This window comes from Eptesicus fuscus, chromosome 18 (assembly GCF_027574615.1).
Source record: "Eptesicus fuscus isolate TK198812 chromosome 18, DD_ASM_mEF_20220401, whole genome shotgun sequence".
Lineage (NCBI taxonomy): Eukaryota > Metazoa > Chordata > Mammalia > Chiroptera > Vespertilionidae > Eptesicus > Eptesicus fuscus.
The window spans coordinates 52,436,482-52,459,154 of record NC_072490.1 but is presented as its reverse complement, the minus strand read 5'-3'; the positions used below and the strand labels follow the sequence as shown (position 1 = coordinate 52,459,154).

The 22,673-nt window shown below is 44.5% G+C and overlaps 1 protein-coding gene across 1 annotated transcript in view; it reads left to right on the top strand.

Moving 5' to 3' along the window:
• Positions 1-22,673, top strand: part of MAGI1 (membrane associated guanylate kinase, WW and PDZ domain containing 1) — a 575,588-nt gene that overhangs the window by 460,060 nt on the left and 92,855 nt on the right. Inside the window, exons 3-5 of the mRNA XM_008146348.3 lie at positions 3,475-3,594; positions 16,880-17,083; positions 21,450-21,651. Coding sequence (XP_008144570.2) covers positions 3,475-3,594; positions 16,880-17,083; positions 21,450-21,651 — 526 coding nt within the window. The remainder of the gene's footprint in view (positions 1-3,474; positions 3,595-16,879; positions 17,084-21,449; positions 21,652-22,673) is intronic.

Genomic DNA, 22,673 nt, shown 5'->3' with positions numbered 1-22,673 from the left:
GCAGAATTGTAACTTCCTGGTGAAGCTGCCCAAATGACATGCCTATAATATCTGGCCTTCCCTTTGCTCCTTTCCTATTGTTAATAACTGGCTAATTACAGCAGTATCATGTCCACTCCATCAGCAAGTTGTGTCTTAAAAAAATAGACCTAGCATGGCCCAGTGAGTTGACATACTTTTAATACATCTGTGCTGTGGACTAAATGCAGCTACTTACGATACTCAACCATGTCCAGCTGGAGTGGCTCAGTGGCTTGAGCATTGTCCTGTTGCTGGTTTGATTCCCAGTCAAGGGCACATGCCCAGCTTGTGGGTTGGATCCCCAGTCAGGATACGCATGGGGGGCAACCAAACCATGTTTCTCTCTGACATCGATGCTTCCCCTCTCTCTCCCTTCCTCTCTAAGCATGTCCTCAGGTGAGGATTTAAGAAAGAAAAAAACAAGATGCTCAACGATTTGTGATCAAAATCTTACTGCTTCTTTCCACCTTCTTCCTGGTGTTCTTATCCTTGCCCTGAGTTCTCTCACTTGGACACTGTAACGGCACCTGTTTGGGACCCCTGCTACTCTGTTCATGGCCTGTTCAACTCTGTAAAGCCAGATGATCCTTTAAAAATGAATCATGGCATCACTCGTCTTCCCACACCCTTAGAATACAGCAGGCAGTGTTTTCTGTGGCTTACGGAACCTGGCCCACACTTTCATTTTCATTTCCAACCTCTTTTTCACTGCTCTGCTGCAGTTTCTCCGGCCTTCTTGCCCTACCCACAGCATGCCACCCCTATTGCCACATCAAAGACCTGAACCTGAACCCCTCCAGGAATGCTCTTCCCACCATCACCTTCGCAGGGCTTCAGTTTTGATGGCACCTCCTTAGCCAGCTTTCCTCATCACCAATCTAAAGTAGCTTCTCTCCTCTCCACCCTCCCTCCTTCCTCCAAGACACTTCCAAGCCCTTTCACTTATGTTGCTCTGAGACCTTTCTAATGCTTTAACCTATGTTTCCTACGAAACACTTATTCCCTCTTGAAATTAAATCCATTGTTGTTTCCTATCTTTCATAGTAAAATATAAGTTCCATTAGAGTAGGGGCTTTGTCTTGTTCATGAGTGTTTCCCAGGCCCTAATTTAGTGCCTGGCATCTGTTGGGACCTCAGTAAATATCCTATATAATAAAAGCCTGATATGCTAAGTGTCCAGTTGTCCAGTCAGCCGTTCAACCAATCAAAGCGTAATATGCTAATGATATGCTAAGGCCACTCAACCACTCGCTATGACGTGCACTGACCACCAGGGGGCAGATACTCTGACTGGTAGGTTAGCGTGCTGCTGGGGTCCGGCTGATCAGGGCTGAGCAAGGTGGGCTGGACATGCATTATTCTGTCCCTGGGAGATATCCATGGTCCCGTGGTCCCTCCCTGGCTGGCCAACCTCCCATGTCCTTCCCCAGCCCCAGTTGTGCACCGGTGAGGTCCCTCTGCCTGGCCTGCACCCTCTCGCAATCTGGGACCCCTTGGGGGATGTCAGAGAGCCGGTTTAGGCCAGATCCCGCAGGCCAGGCAGAGGGGCTCCACAGGTGCACAAATTCCTGCCTGGGGCCTCTAGTTTATTAAATAAATGGAATGTAAGAATCTATGTAATGGTAAATGTATAAATCATTTGAACTACAAGATTTTATTAACTCATTTCATTGTAACAATAATTATGTTACTGTTTATAAACTATAATATCTGCTAAGAATTATTGAGCTAAGTCCTCTAAAAGGATCATCCCATGCAATACACACAACAAACCTATGGTGGAGGTACTATTGTGACCGCTACTTTGCAGATGAGGAAACTGAAAAATAACAGAAGCTAAGGAACGTGCCCAACACCACAACCTGGGGAGCCCGATCATGAGCCAGCCAATCCATTGCTCACTCCAGACCCCTCCTCGTCAACACCAGGTGATATTCTTGGTGTTTCTGGAGTGCCTGCTGTGGGCCTGACACGAGATATAAATGGAAAAGTAGCGAGCTCCCTCAAGGCACTTGTCATCATATGCCAGGGGAGCCAGAAATGGAACAAACTAGGAAACAGTACAAGAGTGGACTTCTGGGTACTCCACAAGCAGGCTGTTCTACCGGACAGCCGCAGCATGCTGGGTGATAAGCAAAGATTTGTAATATAATCATCCTATGGAAAATTCGCAGCTATTCAAAACACACAGATTTATTAGGAAAACTGGGCTCATATAAAAATGCACTTATCTTGAGTAAAACATGCAGACGTGTGGTTTTTTTAAATGAAGGACATTCTGGATAGCACTGCATGCGTGTGGATATGATCAGTCACGTGTGATCAGAGACTATACTGTGCTGGGAACATGCGAACCACTAGGTGCATGCAGTTGGTTATTTAGTTTGCTTTCGCATTCCTAGGACTAGGGGATAATCCCTGCTCATGGTATAAGAAAACACTGATCTGTTAAGCAGCGTGAGTGACAGGGCCTTTCAGAATGAGCTATGTCAGCTACGTCCCCTAACTTGAACGTGGGAGCCGAAATCATGTGATTTCCTTTTTTTGGTTTTTCATAATACTTAGTGTGGGTTCCTGGTACACACTACATAATTGCATCTTGGTTTATTTTCTTCTCCTGGCTTATGTATAAGCCACACATCTCCACGTTGCTTTGTTGAGCTTCAACTAAGATGATAGGCCCACAGCCAGCATCTGAGCTGGTGACTCGCTTACGCTAGTGTCTCGATGTGGTTACTTCATAAGAGGCATTGGTCTATTCGTTAGTTATTGTGAGAATAACCAGCTTAAGTCAGGGGGAGAATTTTTTAGCAAAATGCAGTGTCCTTTCTCTCTAGTCAGAACTCTGGATGGTCTCTTTTTACCCAACATATTAATTACATGGAGAGCAGCCGCATTATTCTGTCCCTGGGAGATAGCCAAGTGCAGACCCTGGGCAATCGTATGTCCCCAGAGTTGTGTTTATGTGGTGGGTGTCATTTCCTGCAAAGGGCTCATTACATTGGAACTTGCCGGATGTACTAAGGAACACAAGAATCTCAAGGCCTGTGATAAAAATATAAACCTCTGAGGCTTTGCGCTTAAGGTGGACGGACAACGTGTTAGTATTGACCCGAATCCTCAAAGCTGCTGATGATGACTGCTTTCTGTATAAAACCCAGTTCCCCTTCTTCATGCCGTGCATTTTTCACAGGATAAGACTCTCCATGGGCTACCTGGCTGTGCTGGTTTCTCTCCTGCTCCTGTTTGCGAGTCCCGGGCAGGGTGGGTGGAGGTGGGGCCGCTCCTCGGTTAGAAAGAAGTTGTCTTCGCCAGGTCCCTGTCTGGGCAGATCAGCCTCGAAGTCTTGGGCACGCCGGCTGACTGAACAGGTTATTTTAATTACACCTGGATGTGGCGCTTCCTGTCCTCGTTGAGTGATGGTTTCTTGTGCCTTTGTCTTGTCTGCTGCAGGCACAACCCGCTCTCCCAGGGAAGGAGAAGTGCCCGGCGTGGACTACAGCTTCCTGACCGTGAAGGAGTTCTTGGACCTCGAGCAGAGCGGGACTCTCCTGGAGGTCGGCACCTATGAAGGTGAGCTGCTCCCGGCAGCGAGGACGCCTCTCTCCCGGCCCCGGGGACCCGGCCATCGGGCAGAAGTGCTGTGTGGACTAGTGAGTCTACACAACCCCAGGAGGTTGCAGGTCACCCTCATATGAACAATAAAATACATGGAATAGGCTTTGTGTAGCTCTTTAAAAGTAGTTTTTGTGGCATTTTCTTCTTCTACAAGAAGGTTTAATTTATTAATTTATTAATTCCGGTTTAATTTATTAATTTAAATATGTGTGTTTTGTTTATCAATATGGGCCTGTGTGATATTAGAAGGAAGGGGAAGAAGACTCAATCAGTCACAAAATGGGATCTTTAGGGAGTGTTGTTTTCATCTTGATGGAAAGGAATGGAATGTCATTTTTACTATTACTTAATTTTAATGTATTTTTCAAGTAGATAATACATTTACATGGTTCATAAAGAAAAATATTTAAAATATCTATTAACTAATCTCTTCCATATACCGATTACCACCTGCCTAATTTTCATTTTTTTCCTTCCAATACTACAACGAATGTTATTAGTTTCTGATTACTGTTCTGAAATTTCTTTATGTAAATATGTGTGTGTGTGATACATGTGTGTGTTTTATGTGTGCGTTATTTCTTCCCTGTTTTACACAACAGGTAGTCAATAATGCACACATGCTATTTTATTGAACAGTGTGTCTTACAGTCTTTGCAGTTCAATAACAGAGCACTTATTGTTTTCTTTTTTAAGTGGCTGTATACTCTTTTTGTGTGGGCATACCATAACTATTTAACTAGCTCCGTTTGATAAATATTTTTAATATTTCAGAATACTATTGCATTGAATAGCATGGAGATAAATCATTTCACTCAAGTGGAATCATATCTGTAGGATGAGATACCACGAGTGAGATTGCAAGGTCAAAACCAAATGTGGGGAAAAATTAAACTTACATTTTCTGAAAGCAATATTACAGCTTGATGGCTCTTCTGAGTGTTACTGTTTGAGACAGGAGGATATAATATGCTATTAACTAGGTCAGATTATTAATTTGGTCAAATTATTATGGTATGTCTTTATGAACTCTGAACATTTGAATTTATTGGACAATTACTGGGGTGTTTTCAAGATTAGACTTAAAAACAAAGGGTCAGTACGAAGCTGACTTTTGTTAGGGACATTGTGGCTTTGCTGTGAGAGTAGCCTCTGTTCCAGGCTCTGTTAAGGGGTGATCATGAGTCTGGGTGCTGATCCTGCCCTTATATTCTTTGTACCTGCTGCTCATTTCAAAATTGTGAGTATACACTGGATAGTGTATAGATGATAATCAAATTCCTGATGGTGAACTCAGGAATATTTCCTTTGAGTATTGCTAATGATCAATTGTCTTACTTTCCTGGTGGTTTGGGGGTGGGGGAGGAATCTCAGAAAGCCTGAAGCAAGAAGGGTTCATTAAGGACTCGGAGTGAGGCGAGGGCGGGAGAAGTACCGGAGCCTCTTCAACACGCTGTCTTAGAGACGTGAGTCTAGTTAAAAATTCAAGGCTGAGGACAGAGCAAATGTGACTCCGCCTTGGTTAGCAGCCAGTGAACAGTCCTTTTCTGCAATCAGCCATTATGCCCTCCTGGGGAGCTAGGGTCCCCTAAAATAAAAACTAGAAACATCCACTTGCATTTTTGGAGAGGTTAAGGGTGAGAGAGTGGTTGTGCAAAGCCAGAGAGTTGAGTTGAAAAGGAAAAGCATGTGGGTTGGACAACTGGTCTGGGAAGAAGGGAAAATAAACTCATTTTATTGGGATGTTTCTGTTGGGGGTACACAGGTGGAATCACTGTGTTTTCCCATTTAATTTGACTGTTTGGCCGAAGTCGCTATTAACACCACGCTGTAGATGGGATGCTGAGGCCAAGTAGCCCCTAGGAACTTCTCCAAGGTTGAGCTTTGGAAGGTTGTAGAGCTGGTTCCAGATACTAGAGCCAGGAACCAAACCCAACTCGGTGTGACTTTCACACCCCACACTCTTTCCTGGAAACCTCCAAAGGAATATCCTAGATAGAACTAAAAAATTGTTAGCACAACCTGTTGGTATGTGGCAACAGAGAAAGTTTTTTCAAAAAATACCTAATCACCTGACATGACCTGGTCTTTCTGTGAATATTGCTTAGCTGTTTTGGAGTTGAAATTTTCTTATGCCCAAGATTAATCCGTTCCATTTTTGAAGGCATTTGACGGCAGTGTTCTTTAGTGTTTGACCTTTTGGCTGTGTAATTTCCTTACCATGTGAGATGGCTCATAATTTTTTGGAACTGACTGGAGTCTATGATGTTGACTCTTATAAGCTGAAAGCACAGCGCAGTTTTTATTAAACGCCAGGTGGTGTGATAAGAATGGGGCTGGATAGATTTTTGAGAGCCTCCCCTGCCTTTGCGCCCCCTGGACCACCCCTCATGGCACCTACTGCCTGCTGCACGTACAGGCGCGCAAGCTGCGCTGTGGCTCTGCTGGGTTTGAATCTCAGCCCCTCTGTGGTTGAGCCCTGCGCCCTCCTGTGAGTTGCCTAATGCTCACATCTCCATCTCTCTTTGGGAAAATGAGGATAATCACCGTGCCTCCTCATAGGTAGGATGAAATGAGATACCAATTGGAAAGGCTGAGCATGGTGTCTGACACGTGTAAGTTCTCCATCAGCATTGGCTCGGATTCTATTTACACACATGACTGATCCTCAGTGGCCACCTCAGTGAACTAGTAGATTTGCTGGTAAAACCGCTTTACTTCCTTCCCGGGTGCTCACCATCGCTTTCCCTGCTCAAATGGTTTTTCTCGCAGCTTGTCCTGGTTCCAGAGAGGAAAACTGTACTGCAACAACACAAAACACTGAACTGTTTATGAGTAAAAGTGATAAATGTACATGATGGGATACTGCCTATGGTAAAGAACTTAAAAATGTTTAAGTCCAGGTTGCTTCCTTTCCTCCCTGTAGGTAACCACTGTTACAGATTCTAGTACACAGTTTCAGAGAACTCAAATAAATGACATATGCATGTGGATTCTTGTTCATTTCACTCTGTTCTTGCCCTTCACACTTAGGTATCTTAGAGATCTTTCCACATTACCCCATACCGTGCCACTTTATTCTTTATAAATGCTGCACGGTGTCCCAGTGTATGAATATATGTAATTTATTTAACCAGTTGCCCTGTAGTAGATGGACACTTAGGTGTTTTTGTACACAATATTACGGCGAGCATCCCTGCATAAATATCTCACTGCACTGTTTTGACTATGTCTATCACCTGAGTGTCTGGCAATCTAGTTTTAAAGAAGCCCTTTTATACATGTACAGTTTGTTTCAACCATTATCTATTGAGCATTTACTTTGGGTCACTGTCCTGAGCCCCAGGGTGTGATGTCCGGGTCAGAAGACCAAAGCAGCTCTATCTTCGAAGGTGCTTATGCTTTTCAGTTATTTATTACACACCCAGTGTGTACTGTGTGCTGGGTGCTCTTCAAAATGTGTTACGTTCCCTAACTCGCTCAATTGCCCAACAATCCCAGAGGTAGTTATAATTTACCCCCACTTTACAGAAGAATGTCAGGCTCAGAGATGCCAGTTATCATTTTTAGAATAATTTTTTTTATTTTTCCATTACAGTTAACATACAATGGTATATTAGTTTCAGGTGTACAACATAGTTATTAGCCATTTACATAACTTACACAGTGATCACCCTGATAAATCCAGTACCCATCTGACACCATAAATAACTAGTACAATATCACTGACTGTATTCCCTATGCTGCAGTCTACATGCCCGTGACTATTTTATAACCACCAATTTGTACTTTTTAATCCCTTTGCCTACTTCACCCAGCCCTTCTATCTCCCACCCACCCCCAGTCTATCAAACATCGAATGTCGGCTGCCCAGCCGCCCAGGGCCGCCTGAAGCGCAGGTAACCAGGGCCGGCCGAGGCTTGCACTGCTGGCAGTGGCAGCAGCAGAGGTGTGATGGGGGCGTCGCCTTCCCCTAATCGCAGGATCGCCTCCTGCCCCTGAGGGCTCCCGAACTGTGAGAAGGGGCAGGCCCGGCTGAGGGACCCATCTCCAGTGCATGAATTTTCATGCCCTGAGCCTTTAGTTGTAAATAATGCAGTGAACATAGGCGTGCATACATCTTTTCAAATTAATGCTTTGGCTTTCTTCAGATAAATACCTAAAAGTAGAATTGGTGGGTCTGTCTTTATCTCTTTTTATAGCCTTTGTTTTAAATCCTGTTTTGTCTGATATAAGTATTACTCCCAGCTTTTTTGTTTGTTTACATTCTCATGAAATATCTTTTTCCATCCCTTTACTTTCAGACTGTGTCTTTGAATCTGAAGTGAGTCTCTTATAGGCAGCATATGTAAAGATCTTGTTTTCTTATCCATTCAGACACCTGTCTTCAGATTGGAGCATTTGATCAATTTACATTTAAAGGCATTGTTGATAGCTATGTCGCTTTTGACATTTTATTATCTGTTTTTTGTATCTTCTTTCCTTCTTCTTAAAGAAGACCCTTTAACATTTCATATAATACTGGTTGGTGGTGACGAACTCCTTTAGCCTTTTCTTGTTGGAAAGCTCTTTATCTCTCCCTCAATTCTAAATGAGAGCTTTGCTGGGTGGAGTAATGTATTTCATGCCATTCCCTTCTGTCCTGCTAAGTTTCTGTTGAGAAATCAGCTGACAGTTTTATGATAGCTCCTTTTTAGGTAAATAACTGCTTTTTAAGTTTTTCTCTGTCTTTAACCTTTGGCATTTTAATTATGAAGTGCCTTGGTATGGGCCTCTTTGGATTCATCTTGTTTGGGACTCTGCACTTCTTGGGCTTATATGTGTATTTCATTTGTCAGGTTAAGGAAGTTTTCCGTCATTATTCCTTCAAATGGGTGTTCAATTCCTTGCTCTCTCTTCTGGTACCCAATGTTGAGAATGTTGATATGCTTGATGTTGTCCCAGAGGCCCCTTACACTGTTCTCCTTGCAGCGGCGGGGGGGAGGGAGGGTTGTTTATTTTGTTGTTGTTTTTCTGTTGTGATTGGGTGTTTTCTGCTTCTTTATCTTCCAGATTGCTGATTCTAATCCTCTGCTATATCTACTCTGGTGTTGATTTCCTATAATGTATTCTTCATTTCAGTTATTATACTCTTCATTTCTGACTAGTTATTTTTATGTTTTCTATCTTCATATTTATGTTGCGTATCTCTTTATTGAAGTTCTCACTCTCTAAGTTCTTCTACTTTTCCCCTAAGAGCGTTGAGCATCCTTATAAGCAGTGTTTTGAACTCTGCATCTGGTAGACTGCTTGTCTCCATTTTGTTTTGTTCTTTTTTTTTTTTAAGTTTGTTCTCTTCTTTCATTTGGAACATGTTTCTTTGTCTCCTCATTTTGGCTGCCTCCGTGGTTTGTTTCTATGTGTTGGGTAGGGCTGCTCTGTCTCCCAGTCTTGGGAGAGTGGCCTTACGTAGTCGGTGCCCTGTGGGGTCCAGGAGGGCAGTCTCCCTGGCCACCTGGGCCTGGTGCTCCAGGAGTGTCCCTTGTGTGGGTTGCATGGGCCTGCCTGTTGCTCTATCCACTGATTCGGCCCGGCTAGGGCTCCCCACGTAGTTCAGGCACCTTTCTAGCTGCTGCCCCATTGCTGGAGCCCAGAGCTAGTAAGTCCGCCAACTAGTAAGTCTGTGTGCAGGCCCATTAAGAGGAATGCCTGGGGGTCCCGCAGCCTTCTGTCTCAGCCACCATTTCCCCTGGATTTCACAGCAGGGAGTTATGGTGAATTCCCTTGCTGGCACTTTATCTCACATTTTATCTGGAAACCCTAGTTGTTAGTATTGGACTACATTGGTATTGGTAATGAGTCCTTAAATACAGAGGTACTTATGTGATTGAAAAGCTGGACTTGGTGAAGTACTGGTTATCATAATAAGGAGGGAAAGACGCAGGTGATGATAACCCTCCTAGCATGACTTCTCGTTTCTTTCTTACATACCTGGATATGCTGCTACCATTTGCTGAAATCAGAAACACTGAAGAAGGCCAGGTGTGGTGAGGCGGGGCTCCTGGATGAAACTGTCCAGCGCTCCCCGCCCCCCCCCCAACTATAGTGCCGGCACTTATGTAGACCCCAAAAGAGTCAAGGCCCTTCCCAACTATCACCCCTCACAAGTCATAGAGCTCAAAATTGATCTCCACTTTGCAATTGGGACCAACTTCTCTTTCTGTCACTAGACAGAATCAACATCAAGCAAGGCAAAGAGGACGAGGGTAACTGTGTCTGTTCCTTTGGTCCGACTTCCTTGTTACGCACTGAGCTCATTTATTGGATATGGTGGTTGGGATAAATCGGTTACACCATCTCCCTTTTGTCTTATTTCCTGTTTGTTTTTTTCCTGGTGCCATTTTTGCTCAGCAAGACAGGTTGCTGCTCAGCCCGCCCGTGGACTTCTCTGGGAGAAAGTTTCCAAGGGGTGGACTGTTCCGTGGGGGAGGTTCCCAACATGCCTGTTGTACAAATACCTCTGGGCAGCGGAGGCCGGTTTACAGCGTGAGCAGCGCAGAGGGCTTCCCTCGGCGTGAAGTGCGGTGCTGCCAGGGCGACATTTCAAACTGGCGTTAAGGGGTGCATGTTTCTGCATGTTAATTAGGAAGGGGGGTGTCAGCATTCAATAGTGTTATTGTTTTGCTTCCTAGAAGGTCTGCAAAAAAGCAGCTGCCATGGGCATACTTTGGGGGGACACAGAGATAAAAGCAGGGGCGAAGAGAGTTCTTGTTTGCCATTGAGGAAAATGAGGCGGCGGGAGCCCTGCTCTTGGCAGGCCTCGGCAGCCTTCTGCCTCGACAGCTCTGTTGGCAAACTCTGCCATGAATGTTCTCTGTTGGTGATGAAAGGAACCGAAGGGCATCTGTGTTGCTGTTGGCTGCTCCTCTGCATCGGAGGACGGGAGGCCGGGGGCCAGAGAAGTTCGCTCGCTTCCTGCTCAGAGAGCCCCCGGACTTGTGGAGTTGAGAGCAGAGACGCTGGAGAAGCACAGACCTGTGTGTAACTACCAGTCATCGCTCATGCATTGTGTGACTTCCAGCTTCTTTTTAGGGAAATGGGCATATGAACGCCTTTTCCTGTGGGATTGCTAATAAAGATGGCAGTAAGTGACCATGTGGCTAGTGACATGTGGTAGGTGCACAGCAAATGCAGCTTTGGTTAATGTCCTTTGAATATGTATTTGGGCCACAATACCCTCTTCTACTGTGTAAAGCTTTCATCTGCCTACAACATCAGGCACGTTTAAGAATACGGAGTTTATCACATGCTAACCCTGAGCCAAGCACATCGCTGAGTCCTTTCACAGAAAACGTATTAGATGGGCGCTATTCCTATCTTCAGTTTACACCATGGGAACTGAGGCCGGAACGAGGGAGGCCTTACCTGCTCAGGGTCACAAAACGAGTAATTGCTGGTGCCCTCTTCTGTCTTTTATTTCAAGCCAAAGGACTCTGGCAAGAGCAAACATCTAATTATAGGATGTTGGCTATTGTCCCGAGCACATAGGTCATAGTCCTGTAGGGCGGAGCAGGTAGGACAAGGAAGAGTGAAAAGAAAGTGATGCGGATTTTGTGAATGATGCCAGCAAGTGCTGAGCGAGCGAGTGGCGAAGTGAAGTGAAGCGGCTCTGAGGTGATGCACATGGAATTGGACTGGAAGGCAGCCGCCCTGAGTCACGCTAGTAAGAACCAGATCCGCAGCACAGCGATGCACGCTGCAACCCATGGGCGCTGTCCCACGGCCAGTAACTCAGCTGCAAGGAACTCCCAAGTGACAGGCCGCGCCGGGCACCACGGTGGGTGTGGGGATGCGGTGGCGCCTAAGAACAGATGCGGTCCCTGCCTTCACCGACTTCAAGTCTAGAGGTGAGGACCGGGACTGATGAATCGAGCAGCTGGATAAATACAGCAAAGGGCGTTGGGAAGGACAGGTTCAGGGTTCCCCGAGAACATGTAAGAGCCTGGGAGGGCGGCTTTGGTGCAGTGTGTGGGGTCAGATGCTGTCCCTGAGGATGAGTGGGTGGTGGCGGCACCGGAAACAGAGGGGAGGGCGCTAACCAGAGAGGAGCAGGTGCCCAGCCCGGAGAAGCGGCGGGCACAGCTTGCACGTGAGGCTGAAGGAAAACGAGTGGGATTAGAGCCGAAAGAGCAGCAAAGAGCAACCTCGAGCTCGAGCGGTGCCTGCAGGGCCTGCGGGGCCAGCAAGGCCAGGCGTGCGTGGCCTGGGGCCAGGGCCAAAAAGGAGTTCCATCAGCGTCTGTGGCTTTATGTTCTGTGTGTGGAGCCAGGCTTTACACATCAGAAGAATAGTTTTTGCCTCCCTCTCCCCCAAAATAGTTTTTGCCCCCTTGGGGCTGACGCTGCCCCGTGGAAAATGTCTGCTCCAGGTTCCCAGCTGCAGGCGGTCACTGCCATGCTGTTCTACTTCGTCCTGTAGGAAGAAGGGAGACAAGTCTCCCCCTCCCCCACCCCGTACGAAATGATAAAAGGAACAGGGGACCAGGGGACCAAGGGCCCTAGAGCTGTGGACCCCGGACCAGCCAGGCTGATGCCAAGAAAGGCATTTCCACTGCTTTGGGTCTGGCTGGTCTTCACCTACGAAAGAGGAATAAATCCCCAGTGCCAAGCGCCTGGCATTAAACGCTTCTCCGTGAGGAAATACATGAGTGAATACTAAATTTGTGCAAAGTGAGAGGCAGTATAGATTTGATTCATCCTCGCTTAAAACTCAGGGAGCGGTTCTCCTTAAATATTTTATCAAGCTCTAAAAATTATTTGCAGCCCCCATGAATTTTTAAACGCATGTCAGAAGGAAATGTTTTCTTTGGCTTGGTGGTGGCCAGAGACTGCCTGTTAATTAAGGCGGCAGAGGCTCCCCGCTGCAAAGGGCCTGCCCCCCTCCAGCCGCCATCCCTGTAGAGCTCTATTGTAGAGCCAGTTCTGAAAATAGCTGCAGAGACGCACACATCCCCGCTTGGGAGGGCGCCCGGCCACCTCAGGAAGTGTGTGTTGGCCAAGGTGGAGGCTGGGGGGAGCTGTCTCCCGTCCCCTAGACACTGTGCAGCCTGCCAAGTGATGACCCAAATTAATTTTTTAATCACTTATAATTCTTCCCATGATTTTTATTTAATACCATTAAGTGATCCATATATTCTTCCCAGGGAGTCCCTGGTGCGTGCTGTGGGGTTTGTCTCTGTGCCACGGCTCGGCCGGGCTGGTTATTTATGACCAGAGTGCGAACTATTGACAAGGTGGAGAGTTGGCTGGGAGGGAGGGGATGTGCGCACACGGGGGAGGGAGGGGGGAGGCAGGGGAGGGAGAGAGGGAAGGGGGTGCCTGAGGCCCTGGAGCGGCCAGTAACTGGCAAATGGGGGAGATCGTGATATGAAACATGCCGTTTTTAAATGTTGGTCCCTAACTCAAATTGTTTTTTTAAATATGTGAAAAAAATATCTGGAAAGGAAAGTTGGGCCTCTGCCATGAGAAAACCACTAGGTAGAGCTTTTCTGTAAAGGTCGCAGCCCTGTGGACAGTGAGGGCTGCTGGAGCGATCAGAGGAATAACACCTCTGCTTACCACACCTTCTAGCTCATGGGCACCTTCGAGAAAGTCATTTGAGCTTCTCGAGAGTCCTGGGAGGCCGCTAGGGCCGGTGCTGGGTCAGAGAGAAGCTTCCCTATCACAGAGGATGTATTAGATTAAGTATCAAAACTTGCCCGCGGTTATCTGGTCCTTGGCAGGCTCACTTGCTTATTCCTTTGTATCAGGGAATAACACCCGGTTGCCAGTGACAAGCACTTGAGACACACTGTCATTAATCCTCCCAACAAGGTGTGACCAGCCTCAGTTTAAAGATTAGAAACGTGCACTATGGACATTAATAAGCATGTATCAGGCCTCACTCTAGCGGTTTGGCATGGACAGAGGCATCCAATGGACCACCTCATCTTACCCTCATAGCAGGTGTGCTGGGTGGAAACTAGATACTCCGAGGATCCGGTTTTACGGAAGAGAACAAGACTTTTTACAGGATGGTGGAATAACTTGCCCAGGGTCGCAAGCCAGTGGAGAAGCTGGGACTTGAACCAGGGGCTGCCTCTTCTAATTCTTTACCACCGTCGTGTGCTGAGCACCGAGAATGCCCAGCCATTAGATCAACCCAAATGGCATTGCTGGTAATTGACAGTTTGTCTTCTACAACAGCACTTGCATGTGGTTCCACCTAATGAGATGCACCTTCCTGTCTCCAATCATCGTAAACTAGTTTCCAGAAACAGGAAACAACTATGGACGAGTGGATTCTGGGGCGGGTGCTTTTTGTTGTGTTTTAGAAATCTGCTCATCATTTATTACCTTAAGAACCTAAACTTGAAAACTGAGGAAAATCCACATTTGTCAAATTTAGGTACAAGTTTTACTTTCTAAACATTTATTTCTGTCATGAACAAGATTTCTAAGTTTTTACTGATTCTTAAATAACGGTGGTTTTACGAATATTACTTCGGTCTAATAGCCCTGAAAAAGTGATATGATTGTAAAAATATATTCCACACCTTTCGGTGGAAGAATTACATACACATTGCCTTAGTTTAACCTGTAAGTCGGAAATACACATGATGATGTTTTGATGTGATTGGAAGGAATTGGAATTAAATTCAATAAAAGCTCTACCTTTTGTTCACTGTAAAAAATATTTTTACAAAGTTAGCTTTCTTCCCTGAACCTTTCTGATAGATAGTCTTCGGTTAGTGGGAAAGTCAGCCCGTGGCTGTGGGACGGTGCAAGCTGAGTGGGGGCCCTTGTGTGTGCTCCTTCCTCACACACCGGGCAGCCCCTGAAACACACATGGGGCCTTTCCTCCGGCTGGTTCTGCTGGTCCCTGTGCCTTTAAGTTGGAACCTGGAAGGACTTTGGGAAGAGACGGAAACATCTGTCACCTTCCATGAAAGGCCACAGAATGTGCGTCTGTGATCTCTGCCTATGGCCTCATGTTCAAGCCTGGTGCCATCAGCCGCGGCCCTTTCCAGTTGGAAGGATCAGAGTTCCCCCGATGACCGCTTGCACCCTCTCAAAGAGAGTGGGTGTGTATATGCATAAATTTGGTGACTCAGAAACTATTTTAAATAGATAATACTCATTGAAAAAGTTTTAATTATAAAGATCAAGCTTAAAGGAAACAAATTCCTCATCACTTGTGTCTCATGCACAAGTTACTGCCTCCTTATCCTTTGTGCTTATATAATAAAATGTATGTTTAAAAAAATTTTTTTATGTAATTGTGATCTGAGGTTAGACAGTAGGATGAGACCCTTGGAAAGAAATGGAGTTTCTTGTGATTTACAGGTTTTTTTGCTAAGCCAGAACAGCAAGCCTGGCTTAGGACGCGTCTTATAGGGCTCAGTACACCTGGCCCTCCCGGCTTCCGCTGAAGCCCAGAGATGGGGACTGAATCAAGGGCTTCTTAATGTTGATGTTTTTTATCATCCACTCACGGAATAGTATTGGTTATAAGCTCTATTTTTCCAACTTTGACCATTTATGAATCACCTTCATGATTTTGTTCGTATCTGAACATAATGTCTATTTACAGGTTTTTTTTAAAGCATACTTTTTAACTTAAATTTTCAAAAGGAAACTCCTCACTACTATTGCTGTGCTTTATTTAGTTGATTAATTTCTTATTCTATATAGAGGCCTGGTGCACAAAATTTGTGCACTGGTGGGTCGGGGGGATTCCTCAGTCCGGGAGCCCTCAGGGGATGTCCGACTGACAGCTTAGGCCTGCTCCCCCCAGGCCTAAGAGAGGCTCTCACCACCGCTGCTGCACTCACCAGCCGTGAGCCCAGCTTCTGGCTGAGTGGCACTCCCCCTGTGGGAGCACACTGACCACCAGGGGGCAGCTCCTGTGTTGTGCGTCTGCCTCCTGGTGGTCAATGCACATTATAGCAACCAGTCATTCTGCTGTTTGGTCAATTTGCATATTAGCCTTTTATTATATAGGATAGTTGCCTTTTTAAACTGTAAGCTAAAAAAGTCAATTTCAAAAATATTTTTTATTAATTTTTTATTTGTTATTTTTTTATCACCATTTATCCTCTCTATGCCCTCTTCCTCCTCCACCCCACACCCCCCACAATCACCACACTGTTGTCCCTGTCCATAATTTTAAAAGTAACCTTTAGGCCTTAGCTGGTTTGGCTCAGTAGATAGAGCATCGGCCCAAGGACTGAAGGTTCCCAGGTTTGATTCTGGTCAAGGCCATGTACCTCGGTTGCAGGGTCAATACCCAGCCCTGGTCAGGGTGCGTGTGGGAGGCAACCAATCAGTGTTTCTCTCTCTCTCTGTGTCTCTCCCCCCTCCCTTCCACTTTCTCTAAAATCAGTGGAAAAAATGTCAAGTGAGGATTAACAATAATAACAAAAAAAGTAAGCTTTGTATTACTACCATAACTTACTAATTTTATTTTTTCTAGTGCACATTAAAAATGTACACACTTATTCAAATTAAAAAGTCCATCCATGTACCCCCCCAGGAACACATTCTGGTTGGATCTTAACCAGACTTTGGGGAAACGTGGCTGAGAAAAGATGGGTAATTACTAAAAGAATGACTCATACGGGTTTCCACCGTTGACACAGTTTCTGCTAAAACTTGGCAAGGTTGTTCCACGGAGGATGACCCTGAGAGCTAAGCTGCCACTCAGTTAAAGAGGCGCCACGTGGTGGTCACTGCCCTGCCTTTTAAAACCCGCCCTCGTGAGGAGCCCCTTCTGAAGGGAAGGTGACCTCCGCTTGGTCGGCCGTGAGGGTGCAGCCGGTAATGAATGTTTTATGTTCCTGTGAGGCTCGCTCTCAATTGGATTCAGCATTCTGCTAGTGCATATATGTAAACGGGTGACCAATTGAAATTCCGATGTAATGAGGGTGAAGTGTTGCTATTCAGCACAGCCGCCTTTGTTTTGAGTCTAGTAAGTTCTTTGCACCAAAACAATGCAGCTTTCCTTCCAGCTTCTAAAATGCCTCGCTGGGTACCAACGACATCTTTTCCAACCCATTTCAGAAGCCAAATACAGTCTGTTCTGGGTTTTGTTGTGTTGTGTTTTTTTTCCAGCTTAAATACATTTTCAAAAATGTGCTGAAACAGTTGGATGTGAAGTCTTGAAAAGAACAACAACAAAGTATTCTTTCTGAAACATGCAAATGTGTCTCTCCATCACCTAGGAAACTATTATGGGACACCCAAACCTCCCAGCCAGCCGGTCAGTGGGAAAGTGATCACGACGGATGCCTTGCAAAGCCTTCACTCCGGCTCCAAGCAGGCGACCCCCAAGCGAACCAAGTCCTACAATGACATGCAAAATGCTGGCCTAGTGCATGCGGAGCTGGAGGAGGATGACGGTCCTGAAATGAACAGCAGCTTCACAGGTAAAGCCCGGGTGGTGGGCCCTGTCCCCGGACTTGGGGGAAGCGGGTGGTGGGAGGCTTTTTGCAAAGAACTGGAAGGTCTGTTCTCAAGAGGAATTAGGAAGGGTCCCCAGGATTCATACTGACCCCACAATGCTTGGGAGAGGTGTCTTTTCCCGTCTATTTATCATGTTGCTTCGCAAGACTGTTCTGACGTCACCCAAATATCTGAAAGGGGCTGGAGGGACAGGTTTGTAGAAGGGACAGGGAGTCGAGAAAAACCAGCGTTGTTTCTGCCTCTTCAATACTATGTGCAGAAGGCTATCTGCATATTGTCTATTAATTTTTTGGTGTGACACTGCTCCATTATTATGGCTGATGGCTGACAAAGGGAAATATGAGAATTTGTTTAACAGTTCAGTAACAAGTGATGCCCTTTGGAAGGCTCGCATCATTTGCATCATACCTTGGAGAGTAGAGCTAGAGTGGAACTATATCACATGTCTATTAACATGGGGAGATTTTACCATATGCCCTATACGATGGGAAATAATAAATGCCCTGCTTACCTGTTGCATATGCGCTCTGTATTAGATGGCACACATTACTCATTGCATTACCTATTTGTATAGATTCAGGCTGCCAGCCCCCACACTTAGGAAGGCGTCTTCAAGGGCAGGCCTCTGGATATGGCTATACTGTTGGTCTTGCACATTTCCAGGAAGCACCGTTCACAGAAGCTGTGATGGATGTTCCCTGGGTTGGTGCAGTGACCTAGAGCTGTCCAAAAATATTTCTCACTCTATGGGGGTTTAACCTTATACAGTAACTCAGAACGTAACAACTGCATGATGGGTGAGTTACTGCCATCTATGATGCTGCGACTTTGAAGAATATCTTGTTTCTTCTATTTTTCCTCTACTTGAATATTTTCTTTTAATATTTTAGGGTTATAGTTCTTAAGGAGTTACCCTTTTGCAACACATGAATCTTCCTCTCTCGTAATGACCTATTCTGACTTCACCACATTTAGGCATTACTTGGTTAGACTTAATTCCAGGGAAGGGGAGATTCCTGAAACTGTATTTCCTTCCTTGTGCTACCAAGTGTAATGGAATATTTAGGGGAAAGTTTGTGTTATGTGAATGTTTTCTACAGCCTATTTGGGCCTCTTGAGGTTTTCTCATTTTTTTTTAAGCTCAAAAACCTAAAATTCCTCAACATGGCAATTAAAAACATTTTTGATGACTTTCTTGTCTAACAGTAGCCCGATCCCTCTGTAAGAATCACTGGAAAAAGCAGGAGGGGACCTGGTTTGCTATCCTAGCTTGGTTCTTAGTAGTTTCTCATTATGAACATAGTATCTACTTCTCACGTTTGCAAAATAACCAGTTAGGATTAAATCATGTCTGTGTCCCCTTGCAGCTCTAAGAGTTTGATTCCATGAAAATTGCCATTTTCACTATTAGAATGGGCTAGGCCAGTGGCTAACTTACAGCTGCAATAGCTAGGAGAAATTTGCCATCCTTTACATATTGAAAGCAGGTGATTTCAACCAGTTAGAAATACAGAGTGGCCAGATTATTATGACCTCTGAATGCATAATAATCTGGCCACTCAGTGTATATCCTATATAATAAAAGGCTAATATGCAAATTGTCAATTGTCCCCTCAACCAGGAGTTCGACCAGCAGGCAGGCTCACCAACCGCCCATGTCCCCTCCCCCTGGCCAGGCTGGCCGGACCCCACCCATGCACAAATTCATGCACTGGGCCTCTAATATATATATACACGGAGTGGCCAGATTATTATGCATTCAGAGATCATAATAATCTGGCCACTCTGTAAATATTTTATGGATTTATAGTTAGTAGCTCTCATTGAAATGAAAGCAGATTTAAAAAGTCAGTATTTCATTTGAAAATAGCTAATATTTTAATGTCTTCATCTTTCAACAAATAAGAAGAGCAAATCATGATATAACCCAAAACACAGATGTAGACACCGAAACAGAAGCCCTACGGCATCACGTGCTGTGAAGCCGTCCTGCCAAGTCTCTGAGTGGGCCCCAGGGAGCATGCGCCTTTATTTGTCCTTCATTTATTAAGTAGATTTCTTGGTAGAAAGCGCATAGGGGTAGTTGACTCTAGGTCTTGATGCTCTTCCTCTTTCTAATACTAAAATCTCGGTCTCTAGAAGCCATGCCTCAGAAAATCTGTCCCCATAAAATCTCCACTTGAAATCCTGGCATCAAAGGAAAACTTCTGGGCCCAGATCATCTTTGCTAAAGTCAGTCTGATCATTAGTTTCTGCACAAAACAGTTGCACCTGATTGTCTTATTCGGATGCCTGTCTTAATGCCAAGAAAGCCAATAGGATGCACAGAGAACTGGTCTCAGTATGTACATTGATGGGACATCCTCAACACATATGTAAGGAATGTGTTGAATGAATGTCCCCTCACTTACCAAACTACAACTGTGACGGCTGGTAACCTGTCATAGACTAACTCATGTAAATTCTTTCAAATAATTGACACTACCCCGTCTAGGATATGTGTAGCAAACCAGCTGTGTCAAAGCATCTTGCACTCTGAACCCCTTTAAGTAGCAACCCACCAGCCACTTTTAGAGTGGCAATAGCATAATGATTGCATGTTAACAATCTCTCCTGGTGATTCTTCTGTACGTGTAAGTGGGAAAAGTGTACCTTCCAAAGGCATACCAGAAATGAATACATGTTGGCTCCTAGCAAAGTAAGAGTGAATCTTTCCATCCTTGCCAAGTTTTGAATTTATTCTTTATGGATTAGTAATTTCAAAATGTTTCTTCTCTCTTCACCTAACTTCCTTTCTTCCTTCAAACGTATAATTGTTAAAGGGAATGTAGGCCGTTGAGTTGTTAAGGAGGCCAAGGGCAGCCTTGATTTCAGGCATGAAAATCAGAGGCTCAGTCACGGGTATTAGGTGACTTTCTGTGTCTTTCATCTCTGCTTTCCTCTGTGTAGGCCTAAGTGTCAGGCAGGATTGGCAAGCTCTGTCAAGAGGGTCACCTGCACCTGCAGTATGAGAACCTATCAGCTTAATGTCTTCAGCATCAGGGCCCACCTCTTGATTAATAAGAGCAAAATTTTCATGCCTGATGTTCATTGGTTTGCCTTGGATCATATGCCTGATCCAATCACAAATACAAGAGAGAGAGGAGTGTGACTTGGGCCCACCGTGTGAGCTGCAGTGAATTTGAGGCAGTGCCCGGAGCCCTGGAATAAAGGAGATGGTTTTTAAAGGGAGGTCTAAGCGGTGGTAGCAGAAGAGGGGAGAGATGCAGAGGGAGGAAAGACCACAGACAGCCTCTCAGTGTGCAGAGGTTTTGGTGGCTGTGGTGGTGTCATAGGCTCATCCTCCATCCAGCTTTTGGATTACCTTTGTTCTCACGTGTGTCATTGGAGCTGCTGATCAGAGAAAGATTCGAATTACAGCCTTTCATTATTCCTCAGTCTGCGTTCAGTAAGTCAGAAATGTCTACAGTACAATCACTACGGGAGAGAGAAAGTAACTCCATCACTGATTATATGTTTTCCATTCCCATAGAGATTGACATTGGCCTCTATAAAAATTCAACCAGAATGTCAGCATTGCATTTGTGGATACTTGGATGACATCACCTCGTGATGTTTCTGGTTAATAAGTCTCAACTACTAGAGGCTTCTTTTTAAGACCCAAGTCAAATCCATCCACCTACATAATACTGTTCGGGGGGGAACTGTCTTGGATTTCACAGGAACATTCTCTTCACTTTTGCAAAAGAGACTCAAATCTGACTCACTGGTGTAACTCTCTGCATTGTAAACTTTTATATACTTTCCAGCTTGATTGGTGAATCCTTGACCTTTGCCACTGTCTACCAAAAAATGCTTTAAATAATTTATGCAAAATGAACAAGAATGCCACTGTTTTCATCATGGACTTCTTTCTCACCTTCAAAAGCCTTTTGAGCCATGAAACCAGATGATTCCCCCGGACTGACAGTTGGGCTCATCTGTGTTTTGATGACCTTCTCTTCCTCTTTTCTTTTTTTATGGCCTTTGTAGTTTAAAAAACTTGAGGGTTTGAGTCATGATTTGTTTCTTCTTTGACACTTCCACGATTGTGAGCAATGTATCATTTGAGCATGTTTTTCTCTTCTTTATTTTTAGGTAAAATAAATGAGGTCTATCATTTTGATGTTTCTGTTTAAAAACCTTTATCTAAATAAAACAGAATAATCAATGGTCAGAAAGGAGGAGAGGATGAGGGCTTTGAGGTGCAGACAGTACTGGGTGCCGTGCCTCCGTTTGGGGTCTGATGGATGATTGTTTCCTCTGTCTCTCTCTCCCACGATTGCACAGCCGATTCTGCTGATCAAGAAGAGCACAGCCTCCCAGAAGCAACGCTCCCGCCTGTGAATAGTAGCCTCATCGCTGCTCCCATCACGGACCCTTCTCAGAAGTTCCCTCAATACCTACCTCTTTCCACAGAGGATAATCTAGGTCCTCTACCTGAGAACTGGGAGATGGCCTACACCGAAAATGGAGAAGTCTATTTTATAGAGTAAAGTATACCGTTATTTCTTCCTGGCTCTGTCCCTGTCTTTCATGCCCTTTCCTCCCTCTCTCTAGCAGCTACAGATGCAGAATAAATCTGAAAGGACTGATCACAGGCTGGAGGAATTCTTTATACAATTTAATAAGCTTTGCACAAAAAAAGCAATTGGCGTATCATCCTAGTCATTGAGCCTGAATAGTTTGAGGAAACATACGGTCAATAATTTCTTTAAAGAGTTAGACAACTAAATTATGGTGTATATTTAAATTATGGTCTAATATACTAAGAATATATTTAGCCATTAAAAATAGGTAACTCATTTGCTTATTTTCTCTTAGTTGGGTTGCAGTTTTTCGTTTGTTGAGTTTTAAGAGTTCTTTATGTATCCTGGATACAATGCCCTTATTATATTTGTGATTTCAAACGTTTTCTCCAAGTCAGGATTTTCTTTTTATTGTCTTAACTGTGTCTTGTGAAGAGCAGGAAGTTCTTGATTTTGATGAATTAAGAACTTAATAATTTCTAATTTATGAATTTTTTTCCCTGTGGCTTGTGCTTTTAGTGTACTAGTTAAGAAATATTTGCTTAACTCAAAGTCATCAGGCAGTCACTTTCTGCCGTATTTCTTTGAGAAGTTTTATAGCAAATAAATTAACGTCAACCTCCACCTTACACCTCATACAAAAAATAACTCAAAATAGATCACTGTAGACGTAAGTGTAAAATGTAAAGCAATAAACTTAGGAAGAAAACACTAAAAAATATACAGATTTTTCCTAGATTGGGATCTAGGAATAGGCAAAGAATTCTTAGATTTGACATCATATACATGACCCCCTAAAAGGAACAAATGATAAATTCAGCTTCATCAAAATGGAAAACTTTGGCTTAAGAAAGTTTATCTGAGAAGAGGATAAAGAGACAAACAATAGACTGGGAAAAATATTTGCAAACCCCGCATCGGAAACTTGACAGGCATTTAGAATATATAAATAACCCTCAAAACTCAGCAGTATAAAAAATAAAAG